At 40.2% G+C, this 24,087-nt stretch overlaps 3 protein-coding genes and 2 long non-coding RNA genes across 7 annotated transcripts in view; 1 reads left to right on the forward strand and 4 right to left on the reverse strand.

The window, feature by feature from the left end:
• The window catches only part of LOC135347906 (neurogenic locus notch homolog protein 2-like), a 42,916-nt gene extending 19,772 nt beyond the window's left edge, over window positions 1–23,144 (reverse strand). Inside the window, exons 1-5 of one of the 3 annotated variants that reach the window (XM_064546022.1) lie at window positions 23,004–23,144; window positions 22,623–22,952; window positions 21,942–22,572; window positions 21,685–21,834; window positions 21,100–21,430 (exon numbers count right to left, since the gene is read on the reverse strand). In XM_064546022.1, coding sequence (XP_064402092.1) covers window positions 21,216–21,430; window positions 21,685–21,834; window positions 21,942–22,572; window positions 22,623–22,952; window positions 23,004–23,054 — 1,377 coding nt within the window. In that variant the 5' untranslated portion in view covers window positions 23,055–23,144 and the 3' untranslated portion in view covers window positions 21,100–21,215. Of the gene's footprint in view, window positions 1–21,099; window positions 21,455–21,684; window positions 21,835–21,941; window positions 22,573–22,622; window positions 22,953–23,003 lie in introns of those variants that run through there. The other 2 variants (XM_064546021.1, XM_064546020.1) reach the window with 2 other exon arrangements.
• The window catches only part of LOC135348024 (uncharacterized), a 90,493-nt gene that overhangs the window by 20,604 nt on the left and 45,802 nt on the right, over window positions 1–24,087 (forward strand). The window lies entirely within an intron of this gene.
• Window positions 11,099–12,577, reverse strand: LOC135348120 (fibropellin-1-like). Its single transcript, XM_064546295.1, has 4 exons — window positions 12,565–12,577; window positions 12,217–12,491; window positions 11,160–12,170; window positions 11,099–11,104 (listed from the first exon to the last, which is right to left on the reverse strand). The coding sequence occupies exons 1-4, from the start codon at window positions 12,575–12,577 to the stop codon at window positions 11,099–11,101; spliced, it is 1,305 nt and encodes a 434-aa protein (XP_064402365.1).
• LOC135348121 (fibropellin-1-like) lies at window positions 14,103–18,390 on the reverse strand. The gene is made up of 5 exons (XM_064546296.1): window positions 18,273–18,390; window positions 17,901–18,221; window positions 17,064–17,841; window positions 16,506–16,784; window positions 14,103–15,083 (listed from the first exon to the last, which is right to left on the reverse strand). Exons 1-5 carry the CDS (start codon window positions 18,333–18,335, stop codon window positions 14,197–14,199), a joined length of 2,328 nt encoding a protein of 775 aa, XP_064402366.1. The 5' UTR covers window positions 18,336–18,390; the 3' UTR covers window positions 14,103–14,196.
• LOC135348026 (uncharacterized) lies at window positions 18,716–20,432 on the reverse strand. The gene is made up of 5 exons (XR_010398626.1): window positions 20,167–20,432; window positions 19,792–20,115; window positions 19,290–19,732; window positions 19,072–19,206; window positions 18,716–19,016 (listed from the first exon to the last, which is right to left on the reverse strand). It is a non-coding gene; the product is annotated as an uncharacterized LOC135348026 (long non-coding RNA).

A 24,087-nucleotide genomic window follows, 5' to 3' on the forward strand; every position in this document is an offset into this window, starting at 1 on the left:
AGTGGTCATGCTTTTTATTTTTTTATTTTATTAGACTCTGTCAAATTCGCACAACAATTAAGCATACAATAACATAATTATATAGACCAACAAAACAAGTTAATAACGAACACAAAGTAAATAATGGATGCAAAGCATAATTATTAGCAAAGTTATGCTTCCAGTGTCACTAGACCCTGAGGACCTCACACTTTCTAGTAGTATATTGACTATCTGGTCATGTACATTAGTTTGCTCTGTTAGGGAGACTTGCTCTCCCTCGATCTGTGTGATTTTATTATCATGATGATCAAGACGTTTACCTTGTGACTCAATTTTTGCTTTAATTGCTTTAATCTCTCTGTTTTGACTATTATTTTGACTATTAATACTCTTAGCTATGTTTTTATTCAGCTTTTCAATTCGATCGTAAATGTCTTTCGTGTTCTGTTCTGTTCTGCTCACTTTCTTGGAAAGATCATTGATGTTCTTTCTGATCAGCTCTTTGTCAGTCACTGATTTCTCTGATTTCAATTCGTCTACTCTTTTGACAATGGCTTGAAGTCGAGCTTCATCATTAGCCATCTGTGTTTTCAGCTCTTCAAACAATTTCCCATTTTCTCGAGTTTTGGCTTCCAGTTCTTTAAAATCAGTCCTAAGCGATTGTATTTTATCATTTGCTGAGGTAAGAGTCAGTTCCATTTGCTTGCTTTTAGTGGAGAGTTCGCTGACTTTGGCTCGAGTATTGCTGTGAATTTCTGCAAGTTTTCGGTCAAGAGAATCAATCGATTTGTCGATATGCATTGTCAGATTCATCACTGTTGATTTTTGTTGCTGTTTAACCAATAGCCTAAACTTTGAATCAGTCTTTTGGATTTTTTCTTCCACTGCGGTAAGATTCAGTTCCATTTGCTTGCTTTTAGTGGAGAGTTTGCTGACTTTGGCTTCAGTATTATTGTGAGTTTCTGAAAGTTTTTGGTCAAGAGAATCAATCGATTTGTCGATATGCATTGTCAGATTCATCACAGTTAAATTTTGTTGCTGTTTAACTTCATTTATCAATAGCCCAAAGTTGACATCGGTCTTTTGTATTTTTTCTCCACTGCGGTAAGAGTCAGCTCCATTTGCTTGCTTTTAGTGGAGAGTTCGCTGACTTTGGTTTCAGTATTACTGTGAGTTTCTGTAAGTTTTTGGTCAAGAGAATCAATTGATTTGTCGATATGCATTGTCAGATTTACTGCAGTTGATTTTTGTTGCTGTTTAAGCTCGGTTACCATTAGCAACATTTGCTCACACTTCGCATCAGTCTGCTTTTGGTGTTCTCTCAAAACTTCCATTTCAAGCCCTCGTTTCACTATTTTCAATTGCTTGATTAGCAATTGCTTTCACAATCGTTTCTTTCAAAGTATCGTGCACTTCACGTGACGATACTAGACTCATTACGATTAGCAAGATTAGCAAGATAATTCCTAGTAACACAGCAGCAATTCCAGCAATTCCAAGATTCTTCTTGTTACAAAATTGCTTGCATTGGGTCGACTTTGATTTCTGTTTTTTGTGTTTAGTTTCCTTGTCTTTCATCACAAGAGTGACATGCTCCAGCTCTCCATTGCTAGTGTTCTCCATGTCAGAGATTGGCACCTTAGAGTATTTAGTAACTTGAGTCATTTTTTGTGGCTATGTTTGCTAGTCAACTATCACAGTCCAAAATTAATGGTTTAATTTAACTGTTGTCTGTCAGCTTATAAGCCATCGGATATTCTCCCTTGGCTGACACAGGCAAATTCCATGCGTAGTACTTGTGTTACCGGTGGCATATTTTCGCGGGTATTGATTTCTGCTATTCCTGCAAATGAGAATAAATTTGTACTCGCAGATAATTGAAAAATGCAAGGAATTTCATTAACCATGCGAGTAATTACAAACGCTATATGAAACATTAATTTCCCAACTTCAGCACCAACAAAATGTACTAAACAGTGAAATCACAGACATAACGAATATGTCACCATGCACCTTAAAGTATTATGTAAGATTATGCAATTCAATGTGACTGACATGATATGGTAAAGGATCATCGATAATTATAATTGAAGCGGGTAAGGGGAATTTAAGTAACTTAAAAGCCGTTTCAGTTTCACAGTATCTCTTAGAATATTCGCTCTCTCGTCTCGAGTGTTAGTACCAGTAGGATGTGTATACTGTCATACCGGACTAGAAACAATGCAAAACTATACATTGTTAATACCGAAATGTGTGTGCATAAAGAGATCACGCGTTGATTGAACTCCGCCCAATTAGCTCATTGCTTCTAGTATGACTATGCTACTCATTTTCTAGTTTCACTGCCGGGGTATTTTACGAGTATATACCGGAGTGCTAAAATCGTTTGCAGTCTTTTGGATAGCTACTTTTCTCTCCATATAAATTATCTATCTCTCCCCATGCCCACACATTTCCTCCATATGATGCGCGTCCGACTTCCTCTGTCATTGTGTAGAGCTAAGTTAAGCTGGTAAAGGTCATTAATGGAGTAAGTTTATATTGAAGGAGTAACTTAAACTATGTTTCTGCACCTTCTACAATTTTCGCTCTATAGATTTTGATATTAGAGTTATTATTGTTAGTGCCAGTGTGATTTGTAAATCAATGGACTGGAAAAACAATTAGTTTGTAAATCGAAACACAATTAATGCAGATAATATAAACAAGTCAGTACTTAGTCTCCTAGCTGTATTAAATGCGTTTGATTGTTACTCTCGGCTGTCAACAATAGATCCACAGACATGTCATGCTTCTGCTATATTGTGTTCATAATACAGTGGGGGACTGGGTGGGCTTGAGCATCCCCCGGCCTGCATGGCCTCACAGACAACCATAACTTATTATCAGAACTGGTCTAGCTATAACTGCACAGCTCTATATCATATTCTGTACGCACACTATACACTTGCAATGCAATGCTGGCTCTAGCCTCATTCTATAGTACATTTTGACCCTAAGATTTTTAGGGCGATTATCGCATGCACAGACAGTGAACACCAGACTCATTTAAAAGCAGCCTGGAATATTGAATGTAGAATTTGGCAGCACTTTTTCTATAAATATCACATGACCTCAAATTAGAGGCACTAAAAGAAGAGAAAATGATGAATTTGTATGGTTTGTTTGTTATACAATTAATTATACACTTCTGCTTATTGAGGAAGTGTGGTTTCAATTGAATATTGATTAATTATCATTGCCTCAATCCGCTTGCTATTTAGGAAGAAACTACGTGCGGCCTATTAAAACAATTTTGAGAAACTACTTGCACTTCATTGATCCTTGAGCAGTTGCATGTCTACACACAACACACAAACACACTAGTCTACTGTATAGCATAAATCACTGCTACATGTACCCACGCTGACAGCAATAGTCCAGTGTCACATCTGTGTTCTCCATGCAGGGCTCAATCCTAGGATCACATTTAGAAGTAACATCCACAGCCAGACTGTTTGCAGACGATTGTGTACTGAAGTCAAAACACCCAGTGACTCCAAATTACTTCAAAGTGACTTCAACAAACTAGCTAGCTAGTAATGGTCTAACAGGTGGAAACTCAAGTTTAATGTAAGACTATGTGTATGTCCAACAAAAAACCATTACCAGCTATTCAACTATTACCTCAACAATAATGTCAACCTTGAATGTGCTCAAACAGGAGTGAATATTCATGCCCTCCTGGTTCAAACGGTTATACCTTGGAATTGGAAATTGACATGGAGAGACCAAGTGAACCAAGCGACTTTGAAGGCAACAACCAAGACACACAGTATGCCTACTATATACTACCTTTCAATACTCTCTACTATGTAACTCTTCATGGTACCAACATTTTAAGTGCATAAGGTACTGAAACAGACAGTCTTTATTTATATGTATAGTGGTGGTTAAGTCCTGGTAGGTCTTGAATGGTCTTGAATGGATACTAGTACATGTAGATCTATTAATTTTGTTATTGCCTAGCAATGCTGCATTGAGTTGTGGAGTCAGTAAAATTCCGCATTCAACAAAGAACTCATTACTACTTGACGTCTGTGCAACCATATAGATAGTAGTATCATAAATAAATATCATGACATACCAAACATACAAGTTGGGCCTAAGTTTAGTTGGGGTCTCCTGATAATTGCCTTTTTTGGAAAGCTGCCGAATTCCAAGCGTGCACATGAGGGCCTAAGAAACCTTAACAGAAAATACCTGCAATGAACTACTGGCACCAGAGAGTCTATAGGTGGTATTAGATCATAATTGGTCTGGAATGATATGGGCACATGATCATTCCTTGGACAGATCTTGAATGAGTGTGAATAAGTGGAGAGATTTCTGCCAATTAAAACTTTAACAATTTTCATGTGGTACATATCGCATGAATGATATGCATGAATCGATCAGGGGGCCATAGTGACCAGTGATCGGTGAAACATACAAGTTCATCTTTTAGTGCCACTAAATTAGGGTGGTGAATTTAGAAAGCTGCAAGCTACACTTAACAATAACAATAACAATCAGTTAGCAGTGGCGGATCCAGGAACTTTAGCTCTTGTCTCTCAGTTGACATTAGGGTTCGTGTTTTAATTGTTAGTTGGCATGCCGTAACGCATCAACCTGGACTAGAAACACAATGCAGATCCACAGACATCATCATGTCATGCTTTTGCCACTGAGTCTTTTGTTCATAATTCAGTGATGGGACTCGGAGGCTTGAGCACCCCCCGGCCTGCATGGCCTCACAGACAACCATAACTTATTATCAGCACTGGTCTAGCTATAACTGCACAGCTCTATATCGTATTCTATACGCACACTATATACACTTGCAATGCAATGCTGGCTCTAGCTTCATACTATAGTACATCTTGACCCCAAGATTTTTGGGGCGATTAGCGCATGCACAGACAGTGTACACCAGACTCCTTTAAAAGCAGCCTGGAATGTTGAATGTAGAATTTGGCAGCACTTTCCAAATATCACGTGACCTCAAATTAGAGGCACTAAAAGAAGAGAAAATGATGAATTTGTATGGTTTGTTTGTTATACAATTAATTATATACTTCTGCTTATTAAGGAAGTGTGGTTTCAATTGAATATTGTTTATTGTCATTGCCTCAATCCGCTTGCTATTTAGGAAGAAACTACGTGTGTCCTATTAAAACAATTTTGCAAATCCACAAACTAAGAAAACATAACTAGAAACTACTTGCACTTCATTGATCCTTGAGCAGCTGCATGTCTACACACAACACACAAACACACTAGTCTACTGTATAGCATAAATCACTGCTACATGTACTCACGCTGACGGCAAAAGTCCAGTGTCACATCTGGGGTTCTCCATGCAGGGCTCAATCCTAGGCCCACTTTTAGAAGTAACATCCACGGCCAGACTGTTTGCAGACGATTGTGTACTGAAGTCAAAACACCCAGTGACTCCAAATTACTTCAAAGTGACTTCAACAAACTAGCTAGTAATGGTCTAAACTCAAGTTTAATGTAAGACTATGTGTATGTCCAACAAAAAACCATTACCAGCTATTCAACTATTACCTCAACAATAATGTCAACCTTGAATGTGCTCAAACAGGAGTGCATGAATATGAATACTCATGCCCTCCTGGTTCAAACGGTTATACCTTGGAATTGGAAATTGACATGGAGAGACCAAGTGAACCAAGCGACTTTGAAGGCAACAACCAAGACACACAGTATGCCTACTATATACTACCTTTCAATACTCTCTCTAGATCTATTATGCAACTCTTCATGGTACCAACATTTTAAGTGTATAAGGTACTGAAACAGACAGTCTTTATTTATATGTATAGTGGTGGTTAAATCCTGGTAGGTCTTGAATGCATATGGTCTTGAATGGATACTAGTACATGTAGATCTATTAATTTTGTTATTGCCTAGCAATGCATTGAGTTGTGGAGTCAGTAAAATTCCACATTCAACAAAGAACTCATTACCACTTAACGTCTGTGCAACCATATAGATAGTAGTATCATAACATACCAAACATACAACTTGGGCCTAAGTTTAGTTGGGGTCTCCTGATAATTACCTTTTTTGGAAAGCTGCCGAATTCCAAGCGTGCACATGAGGGCCTAAGAAACCTTAACAGAAACCTTAATGTCTTAACAGTATAATAATTATGTCTAACAGCTATTTCATACTAATCGCACAATATACAACATACAGTTAAGTGCATAAGGTACCAACTAGCCTTATTCCCGGGCCGATTTTGCATTATTTTAGAGACAAAATCAGCCTGGTAAAGAGGACATAGGTATCAACCAACCACATAAAGTACCAACATACAGTATAAGTGTTGGTGCATACCTGCAATGAACTACTGGCACCAGAGAGTCTATAGGTGGTACTAGATCATAATTGGTCTGGAATGATATGGGCACATGATCATTCCTTGGACAGATCTTGAATGAGTGTGAATAAGTGGAGAGATTTCTGCCAATTAGAACATTAACAATTTTCACGTGGTACATATCGCATGAATGATATGCATGAATCGATCAGGGGGCCATAGTGACCAATGATCGGTGAAACATACAAGTTCATCTTTTATAGTGCCACTAAATTAGGGTGGTGATGTTTAGAAAGCTGCAAGCTACACTTAACAATAACAATAACAATCAGTTAGCAGTGGCGGATCCATGCAGGAATGTTGAGAGGGAGGTTCCAAAACAGTAATTATACCAAGGTCATCACTTTTCCTAAGCAATGAGCATGCGCATTAGAGAGCCCTGCCCACGTATGAAATCAGCCTAGTGACTACAGATCACGATCATTCAAGCTGAGTTGATTTCCAGTGTGTTCTTGTGTGGAACCACCGCCACTGGTTAGTAAGTGCAAAAGGTACCAACATAAGGTATACTCCCAACATACAGTAATTAAGTGTTAAGGTACCAACATAATAATTATACTACATAAGGTATTCTCAACACACAGTAATTAAGTGTTAAGGTACCAACATAATAATTATACTACATAAGGTATTCTCAACATACAGTAATTAAGTGTGAAGGTACCAACATAATAATTATACTACATAAGGTATACTCTCAACATACAGTAATTAAGTGTTAAGTGCATAACGTTAAATATGAGGAAGTATAAATGGCACCAGAGAGTCTATAAGTCTAGCTCATTGTTCTTGAATAGACAGGCCTTGTGACAGATCTTGAATAGAACATTATAATAATTGTTACTCATGCCTGGTACTAGTGCAGACTTCTCCCAGGCCACTTGTGCATGAATCACATGAATCGATTAGTGGGTCATCATAGGGCTATATATACATAGGCTGAGCTGTAGCATCGTTGTCGGCTGTCTGTAATCAGTGGACTGGACTACTGGACTGGACTGGACTTGTTATGCCAGGTCAAAGTTCAGTCCAGTAGAGTCCAGTCCAGTCCAGTAGTCCAGTCCACTGATTACAGACAGCCATCATTGTCTGTCAATGTGGAGCTCAAGAGTGCAATGTTGTGAAATCAATAATCATATTCACAGACAATTTGCACAACTCAAACAATAAACAGCTTTTAAACCACTAATGTATATTTCCAATCAAACAGTTTGACTCAGTGACGCATGGTTAGGTTCTAAATGCATATATGCTACGCCTGTACACCATTTTGACCACACATGTGGTTATTCGTATAAACTTTCAAGCTCTGTATCAACTCTTTCAACTCGAAGGTGAGGGTAGTTTGTGTTCTGGTCTGTTGCATTCATTTCTTTAGAGAGATTGTTGATGTTCTTACGCTTTTCGTCTCCTTTACATTTCAATTCGTCTACTCTTTTGACAGTGTGCTCATTGACAAGCTGAGTTGCATTGTTAGCTCCCTGTGTTTCCAGCTGATGAAACGAATCACAGGAAATCTTAGAAGAGATGTTTTGTCGACTCATGCTGACTTCTTGCTGTGAAGAAACCTCAGTTGTATTTGGCTGAAGCTTTGCATTATAGACTGCACTCACCACAAATAGCAAAAATATTACTACTGTAGCTATTCCAGCTAGCCGATTAAAGTGTTGCACCTTGTTAAGAATTCGCTTCATAGTATCCATTGCAAGTCGCTTGAATTGGGATATCTGTTCTGATTCCTTGTCTTCCATTACAAGAATGATATGCTGCAGCTCTCCATTGCTAGTGTTCTCCCTAGTCAGCTTAGTGTAGTCAGTAGCTTGAGTCATTTTGAGTGACTATCTCGTGTGGTGCAGGCATGCTGTGGTTTTTGATAATAATTATTATAAGTATATTCAATGGCTGACACAAGCAAAGATTGAGGCTTCATCTATTGGATTCATTGGTAGTCCTATTGCATCATGTGACAGGAAATGAAATGCCATACTTAACTCCTAACACACCATAATTTAACCTAGTTCACATGGAAACCTCTAAACATGGATTCATTGCAAAGCCTCCCCCTTCCATTTATTATAGGTCAATTTTTCCCCCCAAAATAGGAGAAAAATTGGTTTGGAATGAGGCAGAATCTTGTTACGTAACGATTCACGTTACAAGTACTTCCCTCATTGTCCAAAGTCCAGTTGATACCATCTTCAAAGGAAATGCGGCCTGTGGGTGATCGAGGCTAGTATGTGTAGTACTTTTGTTATGAAAAATGAAGGTTTTTTAATGAGCAATTCATTCATTGTCAGTGTACAGCTAAGCTGCATGGTAAAGATCATTAATGGAGCAACTTAAGATTGATGGAGTATCTTAAAATGTTTCTGCACCTCCTCCTATAATTATAGAATGTTCACTCTAACTCTTGTCTGTGATCAGTTGACATTAGGGTTCGTGTTTTAATTGTTAGTTGGCATGATGCCGTAACACATCAACCTGGACTAGAAACACAATGCAGATAACATAAACAAGTTAGTATGTACTTCTCGTCTGTGAACTGACAATAGATCCACAGACATCGTCGTGTCATGCTTCTGTCTGCAAATCTTTTATCCATAATTCAGTGGTAGGACTCAGAGGCTTGAGCACCCCTCGGCCTGCATGCATGGCCTCACAGACAACCATGAAACTAATTGATTATCAGCACTGGTCTAGCTAGCTATAACTGCACAGCTCTATATCGTATTCTGTATGCACACTATATACACTTGTAACGCAATGCTGGCTCTATCCTCAGTCCCAATTCAAGTCAATTTTCTAGAAATACCCCAGCCTGTCTAAATTGCATGGCACAACAACAGACACAAATCAGCAATAAATCTGATAAAACAATCAGCAACATCATACCGCATGCGAAAAACGGTACGATAAATGCCGTTACTTCCACATGCGAAAAACGGTATACGGTAAAACGTACGGTAATAAAACGTTGCACGTTGCTAAAAACAGTACACATGTAAACGTGCGTAGTACGTAAACAGGACGGGAACTTTACTAACTACAATTTAATCGTAAAGTTATATATGGTTCCAGTGGCTCACATTTCTATTTGACCTAATATATAGTCATTAAGTCTATGGCCATGAGCATTAGTTTTCTCCTTAAGGTAGACTTGTTTTTCATCTGTTTCAGTTTGATTTTATTATCATGATAATCAAGACGACTCATCTTTTGCTATAAATGTTTCAATTTCTTTGTTTTAACCATGTTGTTATTCGTATAAATTTTCGAGCTCTTTATCGACTCTTTCAAATCGTTTGTGAGGGTATTTTGTGTTCTGGTCTGTTCTGTTCACCTCTTTAGAGAGATCCTTACGCTTTTCGTCTGTATTAGATTTCAATTCGTCAACTTTTTGACAGTGTGCTCAAGTCGAGTTGCATTGTTAGCTACCTGTGTTTCCAGCTGATGAAACGAACCAATTCCAGTCTGATTATGGTAGTCATTGAATTTCTCTCTCAAAGCAGCTTCAGTGTGCACTTCACTTGAAGAGACTGCACTTATTACTAACACAGTTACTAACACCGTTACTGCAGCTATTCCAGCTATTTTTCTTCGATTATTCTGCACCTTGTTACGTTCAGATTCCTTGTCTTCCATTACAAGAATGACATGCTCCAACTCTCCATTGCTAGTATTCTCCCTATCAGAGAGTGTCAGCTTAGTGTAGTCAGTAGCTTGAGTCATTTTGAGAGGTTGTCACAGCTTAATATTCTGCTAGTCAATCATCACATTTATCAATGCAAATACACTGCATGTTATAGCTTATAAAGTGGTTGGATATTCCCCTTAAATTTACCTGAGTGTATTCAACGGCTGAAACAGGCAAAAATTATTGTGTGGTACTTGTGTTATGTAAGACAATGACTTGACAAGACAAATTCATTGTGTAGACAATCATGTGTTATGCCCAATTTGAGCTATGTTGGTAAAGGTCATTAATAGAGAAAATGAATTTAAGGATCATTAATGGCTATGGATGAGTAACTTAATTAACTGCAGTTTTAGTGAGATGCCTTTTCTGGTTTAAAATTTTAGTTCCAGTCAGTTTAAATTACATAACTCATCAACGAGGACTAGAAGTTGGCTGTATACTGCTCAGTTTCTGTGCATCGTCATACACAGGTACTAGGTGTCTCATAGTCTGATATTGCAGGGGCCAGTTCATAAGATACGTCCTCGAAATCTGCATCTCCATAAATTGGATTGACGAATTCTGCATCGTTGAGTGATTCCTGGCTGCCATATATTGGGTTGTCAAACTCAGCTGTTTCTGAAGTGATTGTATTTGTTCTGTTAGTCCTGTTCTCAGGAATCCATACACTGGGTTGTCTCCAGGTATGTAGGAAATGGTGTCTCCTGTGGAAACAACAGAATGAATGTATTAGCAAATATCCTTTCATGAGCTACTGAAACATGTTTACTCACCATTCTCAGGTATCTTTGTAAAGAAAGTAAACAGTGTGTGTAGCTACTTCCATGTTAGGTGGACAAACAGCTTACCTTGCGAGTGAGTGTCTTGAATGGTCTTCCCCTGAACTCTCCTCCGCACACACACCACCACGACCACTATTGGGAGCAGGAGTATCAGCATCAGCACTAGGAGACATCCCACCATTCCTCCTATCAGATTCCATGGAGCACCACTCAATGCTGCAGGAGGTATATATACAGAGTACATAATTATATAATCAGTTAGAATACCTGCGGACAGTGTAGTGTTGCACATCTCTCCAGTGAAGTCAGACTCACATTCACAACTGAACGAGTTGACACCATCCACACACACACCATTTCCACTGCAGTTCCTATTCACACAATCATTAATGTTGGTCTCACAATCAGCACCAGTGTAGCCAGGTTCACAGTCACATAGGAACATGTTTACCATGTCAACACAACCACCATTTCCACTACAGTTTATTCCATCACATTCATCAATGTCAGTCTGGCAAATAGTATCAGTGTAACCAGGGAAACAATCACAATCAAAGCCGTTAACTCTGTCAGTACAGTTGCCTTGTCCACTGCAGTTTACGTTCACACAATCATCAATGTCAATCTCACATCTCTGTCCAGTGTACCCAGGATCACATGAGCAGGTGAAGGAGGCTATTCCATGAGAGCAGTTACCGTGGCCACTGCACATCCTCTCTATTAGCAAGCACTCATCAATACCATCCTCACAATCAGCACCATTATAACCAGCATTGCAGACACAGGTGTAAGAGTTGACCTCATCCATACAGACACCATTTCCACTGCAGTTCTGCCCCTCACAATCATCAATGTCCTCACAATCAGCACCAGTATAGCCAGCATTGCATACACAAGTGTAGGAATTAAGGCCATTTGTACACGTTCCTCTCCCATTGCAATTTCTGTTGATACAAAAGTTTTGGCGCTCACAGTTGTCACCGATATAGGGAGGGATACAGTTGCAAGTGAAACTAGTAAGTCCATTCACACATGTTTCTCGTTCACTGCATGTGACAGCATTGGACTCACAGTGATTGAAGATATCACAACTTCTTCCAATGTAGAATGGAGCACATAACACAGTAGCACTCAGAGTGATAGAAGGCCCGATAGTTGATGACCTAAATAATGGGATTGTTATTCCCACTGAAAGACTCAGAATGTCAAATCGATACTTTACAATAACATCATCTGATGTATAGCTATCAGAATCAACCACTGGTATATAAAGCTGAGCTCCCTGCAACAACAAAAGACAGTAAATTGAAATGCAATAAAGTCATTACCTCCCAGGCTGTCGATATTCCAGTCAGATTGAATGGATTAGGGAGTCCAAAAACATTAAGTTGTGAGAAGTCAATTTCTGCCCCATCCCTGATAATACTACTGACTAGAGTAAATCCAGGAGCAGTATTGGGACACACTTCAGCAGTACTGGCACGTGGCAACAGGCAGTAGGTGAAGAAGGTGTCACAGTTACTGATTGGATCACAAGATAGACCGTCAGAGTGTATGTTGGATGGATTACTGTAGGAGACCATCTCCACTTGTAGCACATAGTCTGCAGACACCAGTACACTGAGCTGCAAGCATTGTGACTCTCAACTGCAGCTACTGACTATTATACCACTCACCTTCCCCAGCCATAGACACAGGCAGCTCATACACAATACAAGGACACTCATTCTCAGCAGCATGCAGTAGTTCAACGTAGCTGGGCTAGTGTCTATCTTGCTTGAGATGTTAAGCAGTTAACAGCTATATTTGTGATGTGATGTGATGATCCGATTCACATGCATCCTGCTAGCATTCTATGCTTATTGTTTGATCTCACAAGATATAGAGAAGGAAAGACACTCAAAACAAACTTGTGTCTTCACAGGATGTTCATTCATGTAGCCAGCACATTCATTGATAGCCATAGCTACATGACCATTGCATAGTCTCCCACATCACTTAAACTACAAGCAAACACTTGTCACTGAGCTATCAAGAGGTACCAACCTATAAGCTAGATTTAGATCTACGCATTGTGTTAGAGACAAAAATATGGACCCCAGAGTCTCCCATGAAGCCACTTAAATTACAAGCAATGAGATGAGATAACAAAAGCAGTTGTCATGACATCACAAGATGAATTAACACAATACAGATTCGTAATAATAAACACAAGCACTTTTACACACTTACACTAGCTAGTGTCCAGTTAACCGGTTACTAAAGCCATATGATTCGTCGAGTGTTCCCTAGTAATAGTTACAATGCTATTATCACCATCGGTCAAATTCTCTCGAGTGATATAAACCCTAATTACTATAAAGACTGTATTCCATAATTATGTTCTCTACTACATTTTTTGAAATCAGATCATTTTCGTGGAATTGCGATTTTTTTTTAAAGCTTGCAGATTACCTCTCAGGCTTTACTTCTCTTACCTAGACAATTCCACCATCTTTAAATTGTCACAATACGTTACCTCGTGGTCACTATAATCATCAGGATGTAGTCAAGCATTACAGTATAACAATGTATACTGCTGATTGGAAGGATGTGCACAATTACCATTACAAGCTTCTCACTTGCGTATGACTACACAGAGCTAACAAGATTGATGTAATGGGAAAACTGATCGGATCAGTGAAAACTAAGCTCACCAAATAAAAGAATTGTGCACAAATAAAAGTCATTGCCTCATGATGACATCATCATAGACATCACTTGTCTGTCCCAGTTCATCCTCACGCTCGGCAACGGTTGCATAGCTAACATTTACATTTATCATGAGTTTATCATCCTTTTCATCCACACTCTCATACACTGGTGGGAGGGGCTCCAACACATTACACAGTGAGTAGTCATATTCTAGCTCATGTAGAGGTAGGCCAGTAGCGAGGGTGTTGGTTTGAGTGTTCATCTCACACACACCATACACCACGTTGTTCTGACATGGTATGTCATTGTTGGCTGTTCCCCCTCCTCTAACTGCACCTCCATCAACTGTATGGAGAGCATCAAGTTATTGTACACACACACTGAGATTGACCTACCATTACATTTAGACGACTCTTGCTTGTTCTTGACGATAATCACTATGACAATAACTATGACTACAATTATTACAATCCCTACCAGCCCCCCCCCGACCACTCCACCTGCTACAGTAGCTGTTGTATTATCTGATCTCATCTTTGCTGTACAGAAAGCAAAGAATTGTACAGCATATATTCTCAATGAATCTAAATAAGCTGTTTAATGTGGCAGAGAAGTTAGTGTTTACCTTGTGTCTCCACACTGCACATCTCTCCAGTGAAGCCAGACACACATTCACAACTAAACGAGTTGACACCATCCACACACACACCATTTCCACTGCAGTTCCTATTCACACAATCATCAATGTTGGTCTCACAATCAGCACCAGTGTAGCCAGGTTCACAGTCACATAGGAACATGTTCACCATGTCAACACAACCACCATTTCCACTACAGTTTATTGCATCACAATCATCAATGTCAGTCTCACAATCAGCACCAGTGTAGCCAGGATCACATGAGCAGGTGAAGGAGGCTATTCCATGAGAGCAGTTACCATGGCCACTGCATACCCTCTCCATTAGAAAGCACTCATCAATATCATCCTCACAATCAGCACCAGTATAGCCAGCATTGCAGACACAGGTGTAAGAGTTGACCTCATCCATACACAAACCATTTCCACTGCATCTCTGCCCCTCACAATCATCAATATCCACCTCACAATCAGCACCAGTATAGCCAGCATTGCAGACACAGGTGTAAGAATCAAGGCCGTTTGTACACGTTCCTCGTTCACTGCATGTGACAGCATTGGAATCACAGTGATTGAAGATGTCACAACTGCTTCCAATGTAAAATGAAGCACATAACACAGTAGCACTCAGAGTGATAGCAGGCTCGGTACTAGAAAATAGCCTTGTCAATTCCACTGAGAGACTGAGATCAAATCGATACCTTACAATAAGATCATCTGGTGAACTGCCATCAAAGTCAAACACTTGTATATAAAACTGAGCTCCCTGCAATAACAAAATTAGGGCAGTAAATTGAAATGCAATAAAGACAGTGATCACAGTACCTCCCAGGTTGTCGATATTCCAGTTAGATTGAATGGATTAGAGAGTCCAAATACATTAAGTTGTGAGAAGTCAATGTCTGCCCCATTCCTGATAACGTTACTGACTAGAGTAAATCCAGGAGCAGTATTGGGACACACTTCAGCAGAACTGGCACGTGGCAACAGACAGTAGATGAAGTAGGTGTCACAGTGGTCCCCTCCGCTACATTCTTCACGATTTATTGAATCACAGCATCGGCCATCAGAGCGTGTGTTGGATGGATTACTGTAGGAGAGCATCTCCACTTGCACCATATAGTCTGCAGACACCAGTACACTGAGCTGCAAGCATTGGGACTCTCAACTGCAGCTACTGACTATTATACCACTCACCTTCCCCAGCCATAGACACAGGCAGCTCATACACAATACAAGGACACTCATTCTCAGCAGCATGCAGTAGTTCAACGTAGCTGGGCTAGTGTCTATCTTGCTTGAGATGTTAAGCAGTTAACAGCTATATTTGTGATGTGATGTGATGATATCCGATTCACATGCATCCTGCTAGCATTCTATGCTTATTGTTTGATCTCACAAGATATAGAGAAGGAAAGACACTCAAAACAAACTTGTGTCTTCACAGGATGTTCATTCATGTAGCCAGCACATTCATTGATAGCCATAGCTACATGACCATTGCATAGTCTCCCACATCACTTAAACTACAAGCAAACACTTGTCACTTAGGCTATCAAGAGGTATACCAACCTATAAGCTAGATTTAGATCTACGCATTGTGTTAGAGACAAGAATATGGACCCCAGAGTCTCCCATGAAGCCACTTAAATTACAAGCAATGAGATGAGATAACAAAAGCAGTTGTCATGACATCACAAGATGAATCAACACAATACAGATTCGTAATAATAAACACAAGCACTTTTACACACTTACACTAGCTAGTGTCCAGTTAACCGGTTACTAAAGCCATATGATTCGTCGAGTGTTCCCTAGTAATAGTTACAATGCTATTATCACCATCGGTCAAATTCTCTCGAGTGATATAAACCCTAATTACTATAAAGACTGTATTCCATAATTATGTTCTCTACTACATTTTTTGAAATCAGATCATTTTCGTGGAATTGCGATTTTTTTTTAAAGCTTGCAGATTACCTCTCAGGCTTTACTTCTCTTACCTAGACAATTCCGCCATCTTTAAATTGTCACAATACGTTACCTCGTGGTCACTATAATCATCAGGATGTAGTCAAGCATTACAGTATAACAATGTATACTGCTGATTGGAAGGATGTGCACAATTACCATTACAAGCTTCTCACTTGCGTATGACTACACAGAGCTAACAAGATTGATGTAATGGGAAAACTGATCGGATCAGTGAAAACTAAGCTCACCAAATAAAAGAATTGTGCACAAATAAAAGTCATTGCCTCATGATGACATCATCATAGACATCACTTGTCTGTCCCAGTTCATCCTCACGCTCGGCAACGGTTGCATAGCTAACATTTACATTTATCATGAGTTTATCATCCTTTTCATCCACACTCTCATACACTGGTGGGAGGGGCTCCAACACATTACACAGTGAGTAGTCATATTCTAGCTCATGTAGAGGTAGGCCAGTAGCGAGGGTGTTGGTTTGAGTGTTCATCTCACACACACCATACACCACGTTGTTCTGACATGGTATGTCATTGTTGGCTGTTCCCCCTCCTCTAACTGCACCTCCATCAACTGTATGGAGAGCATCAAGTTATTGTACACACACACTGAGATTGACCTACCATTACATTTAGACGACTCTTGCTTGTTCTTGACGATAATCACTATGACAATAACTATGACTACAATTATTACAATCCCTACCAGCCCCCCCCGACCACTCCACCTGCTACAGTAGCTGTTGTATTATCTGATCTCATCTTTGCTGTACAGAAAGCAAAGAATTGTACAGCATATATTCTCAATGAATCTAAATAAGCTGTTTAATGTGGCAGAGAAGTTAGTGTTTACCTTGTGTCTCCACACTGCACATCTCTCCAGTGAAGCCAGACACACATTCACAACTAAACGAGTTGACACCATCCACACACACACCATTTCCACTGCAGTTCCTATTCACACAATCATCAATGTTGGTCTCACAATCAGCACCAGTGTAGCCAGGTTCACAGTCACATAGGAACATGTTCACCATGTCAACACAACCACCATTTCCACTACAGTTTATTGCATCACAATCATCAATGTCAGTCTCACAATCAGCACCAGTGTAGCCAGGATCACATGAGCAGGTGAAGGAGGCTATTCCATGAGAGCAGTTACCATGGCCACTGCATACCCTCTCCATTAGAAAGCACTCATCAATATCATCCTCACAATCAGCACCAGTATAGCCAGCATTGCAGACACAGGTGTAAGAGTTGACCTCATCCATACACAAACCATTTCCACTGCATCTCTGCCCCTCACAATCATCAATATCCACCTCACAATCAGCACCAGTATAGCCAGCATTGCAGACACAGGTGTAAGAATCAAGGCCGTTTGTACACGTTCCTCGTTCACTGCATGTGACAGCATTGGAATCACAGTGATTGAAGATGTCACAACTGCTTCCAATGTAAAATGAAGCACATAACACAGTAGCACTCAGAGTGATAGCAGGCTCGGTACTAGAAAATAGCCTTGTCAATTCCACTGAGAGACTGAGATCAAATCGATACCTTACAATAAGATCATCTGGTGAACTGCCATCAAAGTCAAACACTTGTATATAAAACTGAGCTCCCTGCAATAACAAAATTAGGGCAGTAAATTGAAATGCAATAAAGACAGTGATCACAGTACCTCCCAGGTTGTCGATATTCCAGTTAGATTGAATGGATTAGAGAGTCCAAATACATTAAGTTGTGAGAAGTCAATGTCTGCCCCATTCCTGATAACGTTACTGACTAGAGTAAATCCAGGAGCAGTATTGGGACACACTTCAGCAGAACTGACACGTGGCAACAGACAGTAGATGAAGTAGGTGTCACAGTGGTCCCCTCCGCTACATTCTTCACGATTTATTGAATCACAGCATCGGCCATCAGAGCGTGTGTTGGATGGATTACTGTAGGAGAGCATCTCCACTTGCACCATATAGTCTGCAGACACCAGTACACTGAGCTGCAAGCATTGGGACTCTCAACTGCAGCTACTGACTATTATACCACTCACCTTCCCCAGCCATAGACACAGGCAGCTCATACACAATACAAGGACACTCATTCTCAGCACCATGCAGTAGTTCAATAGCTAGCCACTATCTTGTTTGAGATGATAACAGCTATCTTGAGAGATGTGGATCTATATATATAGCTAGTTCTGAACCCACACATCCTGTTACTTTCATTTTATCACATGATGCATAATAGTGCTTGCAACCCCACAAGGAGGGAAGTCACTCAAAGATATCAATATAATTATGTCTTCATATACAGAACATGACCAGCAGCCATTCATTCCATGATAGACTATAGGCCCTAGCTACACGACCATATAGTCCCCACACAACTTAAACTACGAGTTAGCAGATATCAAGAGCAACCTATATAATTATAGTAATTGTTTTAGTGGAAAAAATTAATTTATATATGTTAAAATTAAGTCATTGCCTCATGTTGACATCATCATAGATATCACTAGTCTGTCCCAGTTCATCCTCACGCTCGGCAACGTTTGCATAGCTAACATTCACATTTATCATGAGTTTCTCATCCTTCTCATCCACACTCCCGTACACTGGTGGGAGGGGCTCCGAAACATTGTACAGGGATAGTCATATTTCAGCTCTTGTAGAGAGGAGGGAGGTGGACCAGTAGAGAGGGTGTTGGTTTGAGGTTGAACTGTGTTCATCTCACACACCATACACCACGTTGTTCTGACAAGGTATATCATTGTCGGCTGTTCCTCCTCCACTAACTGCAGGGGGAGCAACAAGTTTGTGCACAGTACACACATGCTAAAATAGACCTACCGTTGTATTTAGACGACTCTTGCTTGTTTTTGACAATTACTATGACAATGACGATGACAACAATCAGCACAACGCCCACTAGTCCCCCGACCACTCCACCTGCTATAGTAGCTGTTGTATCATCTGATCTCATCTCTGCTGTATAGAAAGCAAACATGATGAAAGACTTATACAGCTTTCACAATGAATCAAAATGAACTGTCAAGTGTGATGTTTACCTTGTGTTTCCACACTGCACATCTCTCCAGTGAAGTCAGACACACATTCACAACTGAACGAGTTGACACCATCCACACACACACCATTTCCACTGCAGTTCCTATTCACACAATCATCAATGTTTGTCTCACACTCGGCACCAGTGTAGCCAGGTTCCCAGTATAGCCAGCATTGCAGACACAGGTGTAGGAATCAAGGCCTTTTGTACACGTTCCTCGATCACTGCATGTGACAGCATTGGAATCACAGTGATCGAAAATCTCACAACTGCTTCCAGAGTAGAATGGAGCACATAACACAGTAGCACTCAGAGTGATAGCAGGCTCGGTACTAGAAAATAGCCTTGTTGATTCCACTGAGAGACGAGATCAAATCGATACCTTACAATATGATCATCTGCATCACTATCAACATCAAACACTGGTATTTAAAGCTGAGCTCCCTGCATTAACAAAATTAGGGCAGTTAATTGAAATGCAATAAAGACAGTGATCACATTACCTCCCATGCTATCGATATTCCAGTTAGATTGAATGGATTAGGGAGTCCAAATAATATATTAAGTTGTGAGAAGTCACTGTCTGCCCCATTACCGAATAACGCTACTGACTAGAGTATCTCCGGGCTCACTATTGGGACATCCTCTATCAGTACTGGCACGTGGCATCAGGCAGTAGGTGAAGTAGGTGTCACAGCAGTCAAATCCGCTACATTCTCAAGACTGCTTGAATCACAACATCGACCATCAGAGCGTATGTTGGATGGATGACTGTAGGAGACCAGCTCCACTTGTACCACATAGTCTGCAGACACCAGTACACTGAGCTGCAAGCATTGGGACTCTCAACTGCAGCTACTGACTATTATATCACTCACCTTCCCCAGCCATAGACACAGGCAGCTCATACACAATACAAGGACACTCATTCTCAGCAGCATACAGTAGTTCAATAGCCAGCAACTATCTTGTTTAAGATGTTAACAGCTCTTTGTGATGTGATGTGATAGTACTGATTCACATGCATCCTGCTAGCATTCTATGCATTTAGTATATATTTTGATCTCGCAAGAGAAGGAAAAACACTCAAAACAAAGCATGTCTTCATACAGGATGTTTAGTCATGAACTGTATAGCTTGTATATAGAGCACATAATTATTTCATTGGTAATCACCCCCATAGCTACATGATCATTGCATAGTCTCCCACACCACTTAAACTATGAGAGAGCAAATACTTGTCACTGAGGCTCAACCTAAAGCTAGATTTTAGATATACGCAGGTGTTAGAGACAAAAATATGGACCCCAGAGTCCCTCATGAAGTCACTTAAGATAACACAAGCAGTTGTCATGACATCACAAGATAAATCAACACAATACAGATTCGTAATAATAAACACAAGCACTTTTACACACTTACACTAGCTAGTGTCCAGTCAACCGGTTACTAAAGTCATGTGATTCCTCGAGTGTTCCCTAGTAATAGTTACAACGCTAGCAATAAGATGTTACGCAGTTAACAGCTATCTTGTAATGCTCTCTGTTCTTCCTGCTAGCACTCTATGCATAATATTATATCTCGCAAGAGAAGGAAGACACTCGTATCATCCTCACAATCAGTACCAGTATAGCCAGCATTGCAAACACATACAGATGTAAGAGTTGATATTCGTTCTACCGGAATACATGCAATAAGCAAATAAAACTGATATATAGGGTCATTCTAATGTTGTTTAACTGCACTTTTAGTCTTTTCTGGTCTAGATTAATAAACACTTAGTATACCAGTCGTGTGTGTATGAGGGGGGAGGGGCATCAGGTTTTGTGAACTGTCATAAATCATCGTCAGAATTAATGTACCCGTTTTGTAAACTGTCATAAAACTCATCAAGGAGGACTAGAAGCTGGTCAGTTTCTGTACATTGTCATACACAGGTACTAGGTGTCTCATAGTCTGATACTGCAGGGGCCAGTTTATAAGGTACGTCTTCGAAATCTGCATCTCCATAAATTGAATTGATCAGTTCTGCATCGTTGAGTGATTCTTGGCTGCCATATATTGGGTTGTCAAACTCAGCTTCTGTTTTTGAAGTGATGGTATTTGTTCTGTTCTCAGGAATCCCATACACTGGGTCGTCTCCTGGAATGTAGGAAATGGTGTCTCCTGTGGAAACAACAGAAATAATTATTAGCTCATGAGCATACTGAAAGAACACACTCAGAGATCTTGTTGTAAAGTAAACTACAGTAATTATAGGTATAAGTAAACATGCAGTGTGTGTAGTATACACTTCCATGTTTAATAGGTTCTATCAAGAAAACACTCTGTAAAGTAAACTACGTAACTAAATAGTGTGTGTAGCTACTTCCATGTTAGGTACACAAACAACTTACCTTGCGAGTGAGTGTCTTGAATGGTCTTCCCCTGAGCTCTTCTCCGCACACACACCACCACGACCACTATCAGGAGCAGGAGTATCAGCATCAGCACTAGGAGACCTCCCACCGTTCCTCCTATCAGATCCCCTGGAGCACCACGCAACGCTGAAGGAGGTACACAGAATAAATATCCTCAGTTATAATTATTAAGTATATTGTAATGCCTGCGGACAGTGTAGTGTTGCACATCTCTCCAGTAAAGTCAGACTCACATTCACAACTGAACGAGTTGACACCATCCACACACACACCATTTCCACTGCAGTTCCTATTCACACAATCATCAATGTTGGTCTCACAATCAGCACCAGTGTAGCCAGGTTCACAGTCACATAGGAACATGTTCACCATGTCAACACAACCACCATTTCTACTACAGTTTATTGCATCACAATCATCAATGTCAGTCTCACAATCAGCACCAGTGTAGCCAGGATCACATGAGCAGGTGAAGGAGGCTATTCCATGAGAGCAGTTACCATGGCCACTGCACACACTCTCCATTAGCAAGCACTCATCAATATCCACCTCACAATCAGCACCAGTATAGCCAGTATTGCAGACACAGGTGTAGGAATCAAGGCCGTTTGTACACGTTCCTCGTTCACTGCATGTGACAGCACTGGACTCACAGTGACTGAAAATCTCACAACTGCTTCCGGAGTAGAATGGAGCACATAGCACAGTAGTATTCACAGTGATAGCAGCAGTCATGGTACTTGATGAGGTAGAAAATGTGATTGTTGATCCAACTGAGGGACTTGGATTAATTTGATACTGCACAATAAGATCATCTGGATTGCCATCAGAATCAAACACTTCTACATAAAGCTCAGCTCCGGCCTGCAATAACAAAAGACAAATTGAAAAACAGTTATCGTTTTAATAATTACCTCCCAGGTTGTTGTTATTCCAGCCAGATTGAACGGATTAGAGAGTCCAAATACAGTAGGTTGTGAGAAATCAATGTCTGCTCCACCATTCCAGATAACGTTACTGCGTGTAGTAAGTTCATTATTGGAACACTCTGTAGCAGTACTGGAATGTGGCAACAGGCAGTAGATGAAGTAGGTGTCACAGCGCTCCCCTCCCCTACATGGTACTACACCATTGAATCCCCATGGTGAATCACAACATTGACCTTCAGAGACCGTGTTGGATGGATGACTGTAGGAGACCATCTCCACTTGCACCACATAGTCTGCAGACACCAGTACACTGAGCTGTAAGCATTGGGACTCTCAACTGCAGCTACTGACTATTGTACCACTCACCTTCCCTAGCCATAGACACAGGCAGCTCATACACAATACAAGGACACTCATTCTCAGTAGTTTAATATAGCCAGAAACTTTCTTGGGTTTGATCTGTTAACAGCATATATATAGTAATAATATAGTCCTGTCACTTTCATTTCCTCAACATGATGCATAATAGTGCTTGCAACCTCACAAGGAAGGAAGTCACTCTAAATAAAAGTATGTTGTCATACCAGGATGTTCATTCATTACACCCCTACGCCCTATTACATGACCATATTATAGTCTCCCAATTAATCACAATAAATTTTTATGAGTATTATCAAGAGGGACCAACCTATATATAATTATAGACTATTAATATTGTATTAGTGGAAAAAATTACAATACATTTATACCTTAAAATAAAGTCATTGCCTTCTGTTGACATCATTATAGATTGTCCCAACCCATCCTCACGCTCGGCAACAGTTGCATAGCACACACCTTCTATTTTAAACTCGGACTCATGAAATTCACAAATTTTGGTGTATACGTCCATTTTAGCAAATTTTACTATGAAATTCCAAGTTTCTTGTATGTCATTGTGGTTACACCTCCACTAACTGCAGGGGGAGTAACAATTAAGTTAGTGTATATGCACACACAATAAGGATGCCCTATATTGAGTCACTTTGGAGTCCCCTGTTATATAATAGTCTTATTACCATTACATGACCACAGTCCCCTATTTTCCTTTGAGCTTAATACCACCGGTTGGCTGGGAACCCAACGGCTATAGTGTTAACCCCTGCATAGCCTAAGTTGTTCGCCCCCTGCACAGCTTGAGTTGTAGCCCCCTACGCTAGATATTAGTGTGACCCCTGTGTATATGGTGTTGTAACCCCCTGTGTTGTAACCTCCTTCTATATAGTGTTGTAGCCCCCTGCGTATATAGTATTGTAACCCCCTGTGTGAATAGTGTTGTCGTCTCACTGTGGTAGCCCGTACAGTAGTTAGCACTTGCATGTGTAGTAAGAGTCAGACCATGTCAGAGAAGAAGACTCATCAGAGGGAGTCTCAAAATGGCTCTTCAAAGGCTCTGTATAATTACGTGAAG

This window comes from Halichondria panicea, chromosome 14, assembly GCF_963675165.1.
Source record: "Halichondria panicea chromosome 14, odHalPani1.1, whole genome shotgun sequence".
NCBI classification, from domain to species: Eukaryota; Metazoa; Porifera; class Demospongiae; order Suberitida; family Halichondriidae; genus Halichondria; species Halichondria panicea.